Here is a 13,634-nt window from a genome sequence, read left to right on the forward strand (position 1 = left end):
AACTTTCAAGTTCCCTCCTTGATATACTGGTAACTTCCAAGTTCCCTGCCTGATACACTGGTAAAGCAGCTCTCTGTCTCGAGAAACCCCTCTTTAGCAACATCTGCCAAACACTTCCCCGTGGCCGATGGGGCAGGCACTTTCCGCTGCCCTTTTCTCAGCCGTATCAGCGCTCGCTCTTCCACGCTGAGCCCAGGCAGGCAGACAAAGGCCTTTCATTTTCTCAGTGAGGTCATGCATATCTCTGGTATTACTTGGCTGTTCTCATCAGCCCAGATATTTGACCCAGAATGTTTTGTTTCGGAATGCTGAAATCATGGTCAAAGAATTTATTCTGCAAATGAACCTTATTATATCATGGGAATAAAGCATCTTTAAATATAATTATAATGACGAGCCCTAGTGGCACAGTGGTTAAGCATCCTGGTGCTAACTGATCAGTTGGTGGTTTGAACGCCCCAGCCACTCCGCTTCTGGAAATACGTCTAGCGTTAGCACCATCAGGGCCAGGTGCACTCTGCCCCACAGGGTTTCTCACTGTGGGCTGGAATTTACTGGATGGCAGTGGGTTCTTTTCCCAGCAACCTTCCATTTAACCTTAAACTTAGCCAAGACTGACCTGCTCCCTAATAATCAAGAATGGGATTACTATTTTTCTCTGCCAAAGAAGATTCCTATTTCTAAGACCGAGGGTGTTGGTTGGCTTTTAAGCCTGTGGACATAGATAATAAAAAATGCTACAAGAGAAAGCTGGGATGAATGAACGCATCCAAAGGTGACATGCAATACTCAAGACTGAAGAACTAAAAGAGGAAGAATGTGAACACCCCTAAATGATACGCCCGAGAATGAAATCGAGCTTCAAGAGAAGGGACTTCAAGGTCTGTGCTCTGATCTTTAAAACACTTGCTCCTTCCTCTCCCTGGTGGCACTCTCAGGTACACACGGGGGCGGAGGTGTTGAGAGGTCAGCAAGCAGAACTCAGTGCTTGCTCCTCCCGAGTAAGAGGAGACTCTCTTGGTCTAGAGCAGTGGTTCTCAACCTGGGGGTCAAACGACCCTTTCACAGGGGTCGCCCAATTCATAACAGTAGCAATGTGACAGGTATGAAGTAGCAATGGAAATAATGTGATGGTTGGGGGTCCCCACCACATGAGGAACTGTGTGAAAGGGTCACGGCCTGAGGACGGTGCAGAAGCACTGCTCTAGAGGGTCGCTATGGGTTGGAATCGATTTGATAGAGGTGCATTTGTTTGGTTCCTTTGCTAGGTAAACTTGACTTTACACACTACCTGTACATATAAATGCACACAGAAATGATGCCCAACCCTCTACTACCAGAACCTCCCCTGCCATAGGTTCCCGTGGTCAGAGGACATCCAGTTGCCAACAAGTCTGTGCACTTCATGGTGTGTGAGGACCTCCTGGTTCTCTAATAGACTGATTCAAGAGAACTGGGATCTGACTCAGAAATCTAAACATTACAAAAGTCCCCCATGTGACTCTAATCCACCTGCTTAGAGAGCTGGCTCTGAACCTAACACCAAGTCTGTAGACATCATGGGACCCACTTCTTCCCTGTTAGCCACACAGTTTAAGCACTGCCAGCACTGCTATCAATGTCAAGGCTGCAGTGCCTAACACCAGGACACACTCAGGCTTTTAGGAGCCCTGGTGGCATGGGAGGGTAAGCATTGGGCTGCTAACCACAGAGTCTGTGGTTTAAACCCATCAGGTTCCTTGCAGGACGGAGTTGAGGCTGTCTTTGCCCATGCCGATTTATGGCCTCAGAAGCGCACTCTGTGGAAGTGGGTTTGTGGAGGGCTGGCTAAAAAGGCCCAAGGCTCAGCACTATTGCGGCTACCGTTTATGTTTAAAAATTCAAACACCAAGGGGGAACTGATCACAAGAATCTACATATAGCCCCCTCCCTGAGGGACGGACAACAGAAAAGTGGGTGAAGGAAGACATCGGACAGTGTCAGACATGACAAAATAATAATAATTGATAAATTATCAAGGGTTAGTGAGGAGGGCAGAGAGGGAGGGGGAGGGAATGAGGAGCTGACACCAAGGGCTCGAGTAGAAAGCAAATGTTTTGAGAATGATGAGGGTAGCAAATGTACAAATGTGCTTGACAAGATGTATGTATGTATGTATGGATTGTGATGAGCTGTATGAGCCCCCAATAAAATGATTAAAAAAGAAGACAAAATTCAAACCCCCTATATGTATGGATTGTGATAAGAGTTGTGTGAGTCCCTAATAAAATGTAAAAAAAGAAAGAAAAAAAAAGAATGACGAGGGCAACAAATGTATAAGGGTGCTTTGCTCAATTGATGTATGTATTGATGTATGTATGGATTGTGATAAGAGTTGTATGAGCCCCAATAAAAATATTTATTAATTAAAAAAATTCAAACCCCCAACCTGTTGCTGTTGGGTGGGTTCGAACCTACAGGAGCCCCGGGGCCCTGGTGACGCACTGGCTGCTCACCGAATGCTCAGGTTGCAAACCCACAGCCGCCCCATGGAAGAAAACGAGGTGATCTGCTTCTGTAAAGACTGACAGCCTTGTCAATCTTACGGCTCTACCCTGTCCTTTTAGGGTCACTCTGAAGTGACTGGACCACAGGGGCTTGGCCATAGCAGTCCTGTGGGACCCAGTCGAATTATTCTCACAGGCTTTGCAAGGCCGCAGTCTTTACCGAAGCACACGGCCACACCTTTTTCCCATGGAGTGACTGGGGGTTCATTTCAGTTAGCAACTCAGTGCTTCTCCGCTGCACCGCCAGGGCCCTTAGTATGTAAGTTCACTATTTAGTAAGTAGGTTTGCATAGATTGACCTCTAAACGTACCTTACAGGTAAGCCATCTCTCCTGTCAGTTTGTCATACTGTGGTGACCACCAGTGTTTCAAGTACCAGCAGAGTCGCCCAAGGGAAATAGGTTTGTACAAATACAGCATTGTACTTCAGGGTAGATCCTGAATGTTCGATTTGATGATGGATGTGACACTATTCCTCTTGAATTTGTCATTCCCATGTGACTGTCTGGCTCAAAATGGCCAACACCAGGCCATTTCAGCTCACCGCTGCCTAGACTGTCCATCTTTATGCGAGCCATTTCGTTCCCTGTGATTCCAATCCCTCTACATTCCTACTTGCTACACTCCAAGTACTGATGGGCATGGCCGCCATTCGTTCCCATTCCAGTTGTGCCTCATCTGACCTTAGAGAACTGTCAGCTTTGCTCCGTGAACATCGTCAAAGTCAGCTCGCCTTCGGGGAGGCAGTACTTTCCCCGCAGTGACTGAGTGCCTGACACACCTGAGGGGCTATCTTCCAGCGCATGATCAGACAATGCTTTGCTGCCCTTCAGAAGACTTGCAGTGGCTAATCCCTCAGAAGTGCACAGCCAATTGATTCCTCCTTCCTGGTCTGGGCTCAGTCTGGAAGCCCTGCGGAAACCTGTGCCCCTGGCTGGCTGGCTGGTGTTTGAAATACTGGTGGCACAGCTTCCAGCGTCACAGCAGCAGAAAACCACCACAGTCTGACAAACTGATTGATAGACTAGTGGTGGGTTTTAAGGATATTTCAGTAAATCAGAGAATATTTCCATTTTATCTTTTAATTTGCTGATGGATCTCACTGCCATCTGATTGATCCCAATTCATAGCGACCCTATAAGACAGAATACAATTGCTCCTTAGTGTTTCTGAAGCTGTACATTTCCACTCACTCACTCACTCACTGCCATCGAGTCGATGCTGACTCACAGTGGCCCTATAGCAGGGGTGCCAAACTGTAGGCCCGCGGGCCACCGGTTTGACACCCCTGCCTTATAGGATAGGCTACGTGGAACTGCACCTGTGAGTTTCTGAGACTGTAGCTTCTTACTGGAGTAGGAAGCCCCATCTTTCTCCCAAGGAGCAGCTGGTGGTTTCAAACTGCTGACCTTTATATAGTCTATATATAATCCGGATATAAGTCCATATATCAGGTATATGATTTGCCATGTTTTCTCTTAATTTGTGTCATCTTTCCACTTTTATGAGGATACTTTTTGAAACACTAAAGTTCTTAATATTAATGAAGTCCTGAAACTCCCCAAAATACTATTACAGTATTCTTTTAAAGATGTTTTAGTGTATTTTAGAAGTGCCTTTAATTTTCTACACATACACTATATACTTGACTACCTTTAGATATGAGCTATACCTACCTGTTCCGACTTATTATAAATTAGGCTTAAAGAGAGGTTAGGAACAGACCTCACTGATTATCCAAGGACTGCCTGAGGTCTCTTTTGGTTTTAGCATATCTGGTGAAGTGTAAGGCGCAGTGACACCTGCTGGTAAGACATAAACTCTCTTTCCAGACTGTACAGTGATGCCAATAGACCCTTACGTCATGCAGTTCAAAGAAGGTAAAGTCCATGTGAATCTAGAATTGAAAGCCATAAAAATGATATGGTACACACAATATTCTAAGCATTAGTGAGATGAATTGGACTGGTATTGATTATTCTGAATCAAACGATCATATGGTTTGCTATTCTGGGAATGACCAAGTCAAGAGGAATGACACTGCCTCCATCATCACAGAGAACATTTTATGATCTACCTTGAAGTACAATGCTGTATGTGACATATTCACAAGAAAAACCAGGTAACACAATTATTACTCAAATTTCCATAAAAACTACTAAAACCAGCGATAAAGAAATTGAAACTTTCTACCAACTTTTTCAGTCTGAAATTTATCAAACATGCTATTAAGGTCTATTGAGAATTACTAGTGATCAGAACGGAAGCGAGGGAAGCAAAGATGAGCATGAGTAGTTAGTTGTGAGACAAACGAAGCTGGAGATTATGTGATAGAACTTTGCAACACCAGCAACTTCTTCATCCCCAATACCCATTTCACCAACGTAAATGACAACCATATACATGGACCTTGCCAGCTGAAATACATGAGAATCAAATTAATTGTAAACAACAATTAAACCAAACTCCCTGCCATCGAGTTGATGCCAACTCTGTGACATCAACTGTATCTGTCAGAAATACTATGGAAATGTTCAAGATCATTAGCCAAAAACAAGCCTAGCGTCTGACCATCAACTGCTAATATGCAAGTTCTCCTTCTCATTGCCATCAACTCAATTTCTAGTATAGGATAGGGTAGAACTGACCCTGTGGGTTTCTGAGTAACTGCAGGGACAATGAATTATTTAATGTGGCTTCTCCTAGGCAAATTCTCATGCCTCACACCGTATAACCCTTTTTTGCATGGGTTTTGTAAGACAGTTGGGGAAGAGATTGATAGGAGTCACGTGTGAGTATTTATGAACAAGATTTCCTGGAATGTCATCCAGTTGCATATAAAAAGAGCCCTCTGAGAAGCAGGAGTGACCTCACTACTAACAAGAGCCGGGGGTGTTGGAAGCCAAGAAATTTGGAAAACAGCTATCTGTCAACTGATTTGAAGAGATCCATATTTATACCCATTCCAAAGAAAAGTGACCCAACAAAATGTGGGAATTATCAGACAATAGCATTAATATCACATGCAACTAAAATGTTTGTTAATGATAATGCAAAAATGGTTGCACCAGTGCATCAGCCAGAAATTCAGAAGAGGATGTGGAACAAGGACTATCATTATTGACATCAGTCCTTATGGTCTCAAGGTCATGGAAGCTGGAGCTCACTGTCCACGTGTCCATTGGACTAACGGTCTCTACTCTTCCTTGCTCTGGACAGGGAAAGACCACCATAGGTGGCAGCTCACAAGATTTTAAGACTCCAGTTGTAACTTTCCAAAGTAGGAAGTAGAGCATTGTTCTTTGAGAACTGTGTTATGCCAGTTAAGCTTGATGTCCCCCTAGACCAGTGGTTCTCAGCCTTCCTAAAGCCATGACCCTTGAATACAGTTCCTCAGGTTGTGGTGACCCCCAACCATAACATTATTTTCATTGCTACTTCGTAACTGTCATTTTGCTACTGTTATGAATCAGGCAATCCCTGTGAAAGGGTCGTTTGACCCTCTAAGGGCTCACAACCCACAGGTTTAGAACCCTTGCCCTAAACTATGATTTCGTAGACTTTGAGCCTACAGACCCAGTGATTAAGGTGTTTATTCATCCTCTAATTTTAAATACAACTATCATTAGCTGTAAAATTCTACACGGAAAGTTACTGTTTTGGTAGCATTTTAAAGATATGAGTAGTATTATTGTCTCTGTCCATCTAGTCTTAGTCCTTTGAAGCTAATCTGCCTCCCCCCGCTGCCACCCTCTGCATCAATGTGTTCAAAAGTGAGTGACACCCCCTGGAGGCCCTGCAATGATCCAGGGGGCGCTGCAGAGCACACACCGACCCGCCCTCCGGATGACGAGCACTGGGAGGGCGAGTACACGTAGGAGCCTTGCTCTAGATGCGCGTATGACTTTTCTCTTCATCTCCCGTTTTCAGTGGTTTTATACAATGTGCCAAGGACTAGGGTCCTTTTTTATACTATTTGGGGTTCATAATACAGAAAAAAGACCGCACCCATTGCCATTGAATTGATATGACTGATAGAGACTTTTTTTTAGGAAGTAGCACTACTCTTTAGTAGGGGACAGTCTGGTGTTCAAATCTGTACCTCCTCCAGGAGCTGTTTTTATGGTTGTTCACCTTAATTAGGACCGCTTTATCCATAGGATATAAAGAAGAGTAGGGGAAGAATGGAGCTTTAAGGAGCCAATTCAATTCAAGTTCAAATATTACACAGCAGGAGCTGAGCTGGTCTGTTGTGCTTCTGAATTCCCTAAGGCAATGGTACCCACAAGTCAGTGTGCAAGAGAAATGGCACCTCTAACAAAGACTCTCCCCCCAATAGCCCGGCTTTGGTGCTCAGTTCCTATTGTCCCTGGAGTCTCACTTAGTTACCTGCCTTGGGTTTTAGGGCTTTTTAAAATAAATCATTTTATTGGGGTCTTACAACTCTTATAAGAATGCTTACATCCAGTGTATCAAACACAGTTTTACATATGTTGCCATCATCATTTCCAAAACATTTTCTTTTTACTTGAGTCCTTGGTATCAGCTCTTTTTTTTCCTCCTCCCTACCCCATCCTCCCACCCTTGTGAACCGTTGATAATTTATAAATTATTTTTATATTTACACTGTCCACTGTCTCTCTTAAACCCACGTCTGTTGTTCGTCTCCGTGTGTGTGTGTTTGTGGGTGTGTGGTGGAGGGGGATTGTATGTTGATCATCGTAATCAGTTCCTTCTTTCTCCCCCTTCTCCCCCCACCTTCCCCCTACCTTCATGGTATTGCTACTCTCATTACTGGTCCTCAGGGGTTTATCTGCCCTCGACTCTGTGTATCGAGAGCTCTTTTCTGGGCCAGTGTACATGCTCTAGCCTAGCCAGATTTGTAATATAGAACTGGGGTCATGATAATGGGTGGGGGGGGGACATTAAACAACTAGAAGAAAGTTGTATGTTTCCTTGGTGCCATACTACACCCTGGTTGGCTTATCCCTTCCCTGTGACCCTTCTGTGAGGGGATTTCCTATTGTTTACAGATGGGCATTGGATCTCCATTCCAACCCCCCTCATTCACATCAAAATGATTGTTTGCTTTGGGTCTTCTGATTCCTGATAGCTGATCCCATCATCAACACCTAATGATCACGTTGGTTGGTGTGTATCCTTCAAGTGGGCTTTGTTGCTTCCTCGCTAGATGGCTGCTTGTTTAACTTCAAGCCTTTAAGATCTCAGATGCTATATCTTTTGATAGCCGGGCACCATCAGTTTTCTTCACCATATTTGCTTATGCACCCATTTTGTCTTCAGTGATCATGTCAGGAAGGTGAGCATCACAGAATTCCAGGATATTAGAACAAAGTGTTCTTGTGTTGAGGGAATACTTGCATAGAGGCCCAGTGCCCTCTGGTACCTTAACAGTTAACCTATAAATATATGTACATGGACTATATCTCTATCATTATATATTAATATATTTACATATGTACATGCCTATGTTTATACCTTTATAAGTGTCTTTTACCTCCTAGTTCTTTCCTCTGTTTCCTTTGACTTTCCTCTTGTCCACTATCATGTTCGACCTTCATGTGGCACTCTCTAATTCCCCTCAGCTACATTACACTGATTGAACCCCACCAGGAAGTCATGCCCTCCTCGCCATTGATTTTAGAGCTCTTGTTGTTCCCTTGTCCCTGGGTCTGCTTACTCCCACTCCCTTTCCCCGACCTCCTCCTCACCCCTGCCCCCACCCCAACGGAACCATTGGTCCTATTGTTTTCTCCTCAGAATTGTTTACCCAGCCCATCTTATATAGGTAGACATGAAAAAAAAAGTCTATGAATAGTTCCAGGTGTTTTTAGATTTTGTGTTTGAAAAGTTCATCCCTTTTCTTCTGGTTTCTATGAGAATTCCAGAATTGAGATCAGTGAGGAAAGCTGATCGTCTTATAGGAACTAGAATGTTTTATCATCTTTTTCTTTTCCCCGTTTCTATTTCCTCCTTGCATCTAATAACATGAAACAGGTATTCAGTAATAGATGTTGAATTAAATAAACAAAGATGGTCTTTTAATCTAATATACCGAAAGTATCCAGGAAAATGATCATTCTGTAAGATTCTCTCCACTCACCTGAAATGGCTTCAGGAATGTTTCCTCCATTGCCAGCCTGCCATACTCAGTGAAAAGCTAGAAGAGTGAGCACACACACACACACACACACACACACACACACACACACACACACACCAATAAAAACAGCAAAAGAGAAAAACTTTAGTATCTTCAAAGTTTTAATGTTTGGATTTCTTCTGTTCATTTTCCCCAGAGCTGAAACAGAATGCTATATTATTAAGACTATAGCCATCACTTTCATAGAATAATTATTAGAGAGATAAAGTAGCGCTTTAAAACATTAAGGACATAAGTATATTGTTAAAAGAAAGTTTACATTTTAAACGTAATACTTTTTATCTCTGCAATAGGGAACACCTTTTTAGTGGGGACTATGAGAGGTGGAAGAACACGTTAAGTGCACTCTCAAAGCAGAACTCGCGTTACTTAGATGATAGATTCAGAATCGACAGGAGATGTTTCCTGAGGAGACTGAATGGGATGGTGGTAGCCTGGATAATTACTAAGACACACAGGCATTTGGTGTAAAAAGTGGAGACTCCAATACACTGCCTTCTCTTATTTTTCATTGCTCCCCAATATGATGATGAGGCACCATGATTTGGCTGGAAATAGAAGGTTGGGGAGAACCCTGAGAAGGTAACTGGGCTTCTGCTGTGAGTTGCATCCAGAGTGGCCGAGTGGGTTTCCATATCTGTCCACAGGAAATGCCACGGTATCACACACAAGACTAAAAGGGCCAGTGGCTTCTCAGAGCCGGGAAAGGTGAGTATCCCTTGCTCTTCTAGAATAGCTTCCACACCACTGCACCTCCTCCCCCTGGAGAATTGTGGGAGTTTAGATAAGTAATTGATGGGGGACCTATTTGTAGGCATCTGGTCAGAGTGATCAAATGAAGGTCCGTAGCATCATGTTTAAAAGCCAGTTGGTCCAGGGATGCGACAAGCATTCTCAATTAGAATAATTTTGTAACATATCTTGAATTCACAATCTTTTCTGAAGAAAGCTAAGGTATTGCCACTTACAGGAGAATATTTTAAATTTCCTCACCAAAAAAAAAAAAAGATTACTTACTCATTTTCAAAGTCCAGAATCAGCCTTTAAAAAAATTTTTTTTAAGAAACCCTTAACTGGTATCACTGCTGTGTCATGAATTCTTATCACAAAAAACTTCTCAATGCTGTTTAATCTATAGCCTACTTGTCATAAGTGATTGATGTAAGGCCAGATTGAGAAGCCTATCAGAAGTAGGACAGCCCCTATTGGTTTTCTCATTTCAGAATAAAAGGCTCAACAAACCTCAAAGTTTAGATATGTGTACTACAAAGATTACCAGATAAACAGAAAAGATAAATGTTATTACCTGGAGGTGCTGAAGATCATCCTCCTGGACATTTTGGGATAAGTTATATACCTAGATTAAGAAGTAAAGTCTAAATGAAGGGATAATTAACATCATCCTAAATTCTTATTTTATAATCCTCTATGTGTTGGAATAACAATTATCACACAATCAAAATCTTACATGCATTCGTATGTAATGTTATTTATAAGATCTTGATAGAAAAGTGAAGGAAATAAGAGAAAACAGTGTACAGTGACTATAAAATTGTTCTAGAAATACAATAACTACCTGCTCTGGAGAAAGAATATTAAAATTATTTTATCAACCTAAGTTAGCAAAAAGTCTATAAAATGATCATTCTACCAAGAACAACCAGAATAATAGTCTAAATTTGAACAACTCATATGGAAACAAAATGTTTTGAAAAATTCTATATTTCCCCACAATCAATTAGCAATCTCTCTGGGATGTTCCAAGGAGCTCTGTGGTACAGGGGTTAAAGTGTCCCCTGCTAACCAGCAGGTCAGCAGTTTGAGCCACCAGCCTCACGTCAGGAGGCTCCAGCGAAGGTACAGCGCCTTTAAGACAGCTCTACTCTGCCCTGTCGGGTGCTGTGAGTCTGACCTGACTGGGTGGCAGTGGGTTTGGCTCTTACTATCTGGACTGTCCCATAGCATGGAAGTAGGGTTCGGACTATTAGGCTCACATCTTTACACATATACATTATTGCTTCATGAGCAGCTGACACAATAAAAGTGACTTTCTTTCTTTTTTGAAGGTAGTAAATATTCGTAACCTCGAAGAAAAGTTAAGGATGCTTGTATGTTTACTGATGGAAACAATATACTTTGTGTAGTGATTTAAATAACAGATGATTTCTCAAATAATAATAAAAGTATTACTAAGGACTTAGATTTTCATTGACAATATTCAATGGCTTCAGATCAAATATAAATAGTAAGTAAAATATGTAAGGCAAAACCCATCTGGTTTTAATTATCTGCATCTCTTGTTGATTATGAAGCGATTAGATATTAAATCAGTACTTTAAAAATATTTAAAAGGCTCATTCCATTTAATAAATGCATTTTTAAAAGGCTAGTGAATCACAGGTTATAGTCATGGCATTTAAAGCCCTTTAGGGGGAAAAAATGAGTTTTTCCTTTCTCCTCTGTCCACCCTCTTCATGGTCCTAATCAGATTCTCTAGCCTATGCTGACCTCGTGGCTGGTTCACTTGCTCCATTTTCTCTACTTACCTACTCCCACTTCATAATTTCAGCCTTGTCTTACATCCTGACCAGTTTGCCTCGGCTATATTTTAAGCTACCTTACACTTTCTGACCGATCTGCTCTGCTCTGCTTCTTGCCACTCTCTTACTCTGTGTGCTCTCTAAGGAAGAGAAAATGTCTAAAGATAGTCTTGAAACCTATTATGCTATGTGGTCATGGTGATAGCAAAAATCTCCAGGGACTTTCAGAATTTCAGAACACTTTAGCAAGTCTACAAGACCTTTAAAAACAATAATTTAAATATAAGTGAAAAAACAGAAAAGGAAAGGACGATTTCCAACATTATATGAAGACATTTACTTCCCTAAATATATATTAAAGTGCTTTTAAAAGCTATGAACATACTTAAGTATTTTTACATTTAGAAATTTCCTCCTCGTTATGCAAGGCAAATTTTGCATTATCTTGTTTCATGAAGCATAATTTATAAGTATACCTAATATGTTTGCATGTAAGATTATTAAACTACTAACAGAAACAATTTTACTCTTACAGATATCATAAGAATCAGTATGTTAATTACTTGTATTATAGACATGATTTACCATGCTTGTCTCATTACCACATATAGGTAGAAACTCAAATATTCTTAATATTTAGTCTTAAAAATATTCATCAAATAGATTCATTTTATCCCATACCTGTATTGAGCTGATCATTGTGCTAAGGGCAAATACTGTGGCCGAGTCTCTCAAAGTTGATTGACTATCAAAGGTTCCCTGCGTATCCATCAGTAGCACGGCAACCTACAGGCAAGTGGAGTATATGATTTCTAGAACATATAGATGATTAAGGCCATCACAGGTCAACACCATAAGAACTAAAACAAACCAAAACCCTTGAATTCCTACTAAGGAATTTCTTACATGTGCTGTGAGTGCCACAGAAAATCAAATGATCACTTAGCTGCTGACTGCTGCCACGGCCCATTTTCATTAGCTAGCCAACATCACGAAAACAGCACAGCAATGGAAACAAATACAGATGCCAGTGTGCTGTCTGCTGTTCTCCGCCCCTTCCAGTTGACCTCTCCTGGTCGCTGGAGAGGGGCATGCAATTGGATGCGACCCCCATCTTCTTTAAGTGTCATGTGCTTTCAGAGGTGCATTTCCAAGAAATTTTTTTTAAGGTACTCCATGCAAGTGAAAACTCAATTGTACGCGAGAGGATACACGTCATACCTTTTTGCCGTCAGGCTTATTGATAAGGAAGATTTCGCTCCATATCTGGATACCCGTGGTCTCTCGTTCGGATCCACCTCGCCAAGAAAAACCGGTCAATGGTTCATTGTAATCTCCAACCCAGTCGATCGATTCCTGTAAATTAATAAGTCTGTGATGTGGAGCTGGATATTTCTGTACAGTTTTTCCATTCATCCATTCCCATCCTCAACCTGCTCCCACTCTAGTCGAAAGAAAACAACATATGCACATCTCCTGCATTGACATAAACACTTTATTTATTCATCCAAAAACTAATTATAGGGGAGCCACCATATGCCACATTCTGTGCTCAGTCCTGGGGATTTAGAATTGAAATGACATCATTCCAAACCAGAGGAAGCTCACAACTGACAGGAAGACAGACATGCTAACAAGCCATTATGGTGCAATGCATGGTTACCCAAATGGGAACGTATGTGCAATTATTCGTGGAAACATAGCAAAGGAGAACCTAACTCTACATCAGGCAGATTTTCATAGTAGAGGAGCTGTTTGGGCTAAGATTTGATTGTTGCTTAGAAGTTTTTAGAAAAAAATTAAGCTATGGGAGTGCACATTAATGTCAGGGCGCACTGAAATGCTCGATGCTTAAATGGCGTCAAGATGGGGTTGGGAGGGCGGAGGATAGGAGCATGAGGAGGTGCTGGACACAGAGATCCGGAAAGGCCTTGCAAGGTACGTAAGGAAATTGGGGTTTATCAGTGAGTGGGGAGCCATGAAAAATCTGAAATAGAATAACATCATAGTTGGAATTAGAAAGATTATTGTGGATGCCTTACAGCAGCAGTTCTCAACCTGTGGGTCGTGACCCCTTTGGGGGTCGACAAATGCTGCGACCCCTTTCACAGGGGTCGCCCGATTCCTAACAGTAGCACAATTACAGTTCTGAAGTAGCAATGAAAATAATATTATGGTTGGGGGGTCGCCACAACATGAGGAACTGGATTAAAGGGTCGCGGCATGAGGACGGTTGAGAACCACTGTTCTAGAATGTCTGTGTCCTCCTCCTCCTATTCCAAATCTCGCACAACTTCAAAGTCCTCCTGAGTCTTAACGTTTTTATGGAGCGTTCCCTGACAACTCCTTCTATGCACTTCTTTT

At 42.0% G+C, this 13,634-nt stretch overlaps 1 protein-coding gene across 1 annotated transcript in view; it reads right to left on the reverse strand.

Annotated features, from left to right (window-relative positions):
* ATL1 (atlastin GTPase 1) overlaps positions 1-13,634 on the reverse strand; it is a 94,191-nt gene that overhangs the window by 41,171 nt on the left and 39,386 nt on the right. The window contains exons 3-6 of the mRNA XM_075531245.1: positions 12,492-12,626; positions 11,952-12,056; positions 10,037-10,087; positions 8,671-8,727 (exon numbers count right to left, since the gene is read on the reverse strand). Of these exons, the coding sequence (XP_075387360.1) occupies positions 8,671-8,727; positions 10,037-10,087; positions 11,952-12,056; positions 12,492-12,626 (348 nt within the window). The remainder of the gene's footprint in view (positions 1-8,670; positions 8,728-10,036; positions 10,088-11,951; positions 12,057-12,491; positions 12,627-13,634) is intronic.

Source organism: Tenrec ecaudatus, chromosome 14 (genome assembly GCF_050624435.1).
Source record: "Tenrec ecaudatus isolate mTenEca1 chromosome 14, mTenEca1.hap1, whole genome shotgun sequence".
Taxonomy (NCBI): Eukaryota; Metazoa; Chordata; class Mammalia; order Afrosoricida; family Tenrecidae; genus Tenrec; species Tenrec ecaudatus.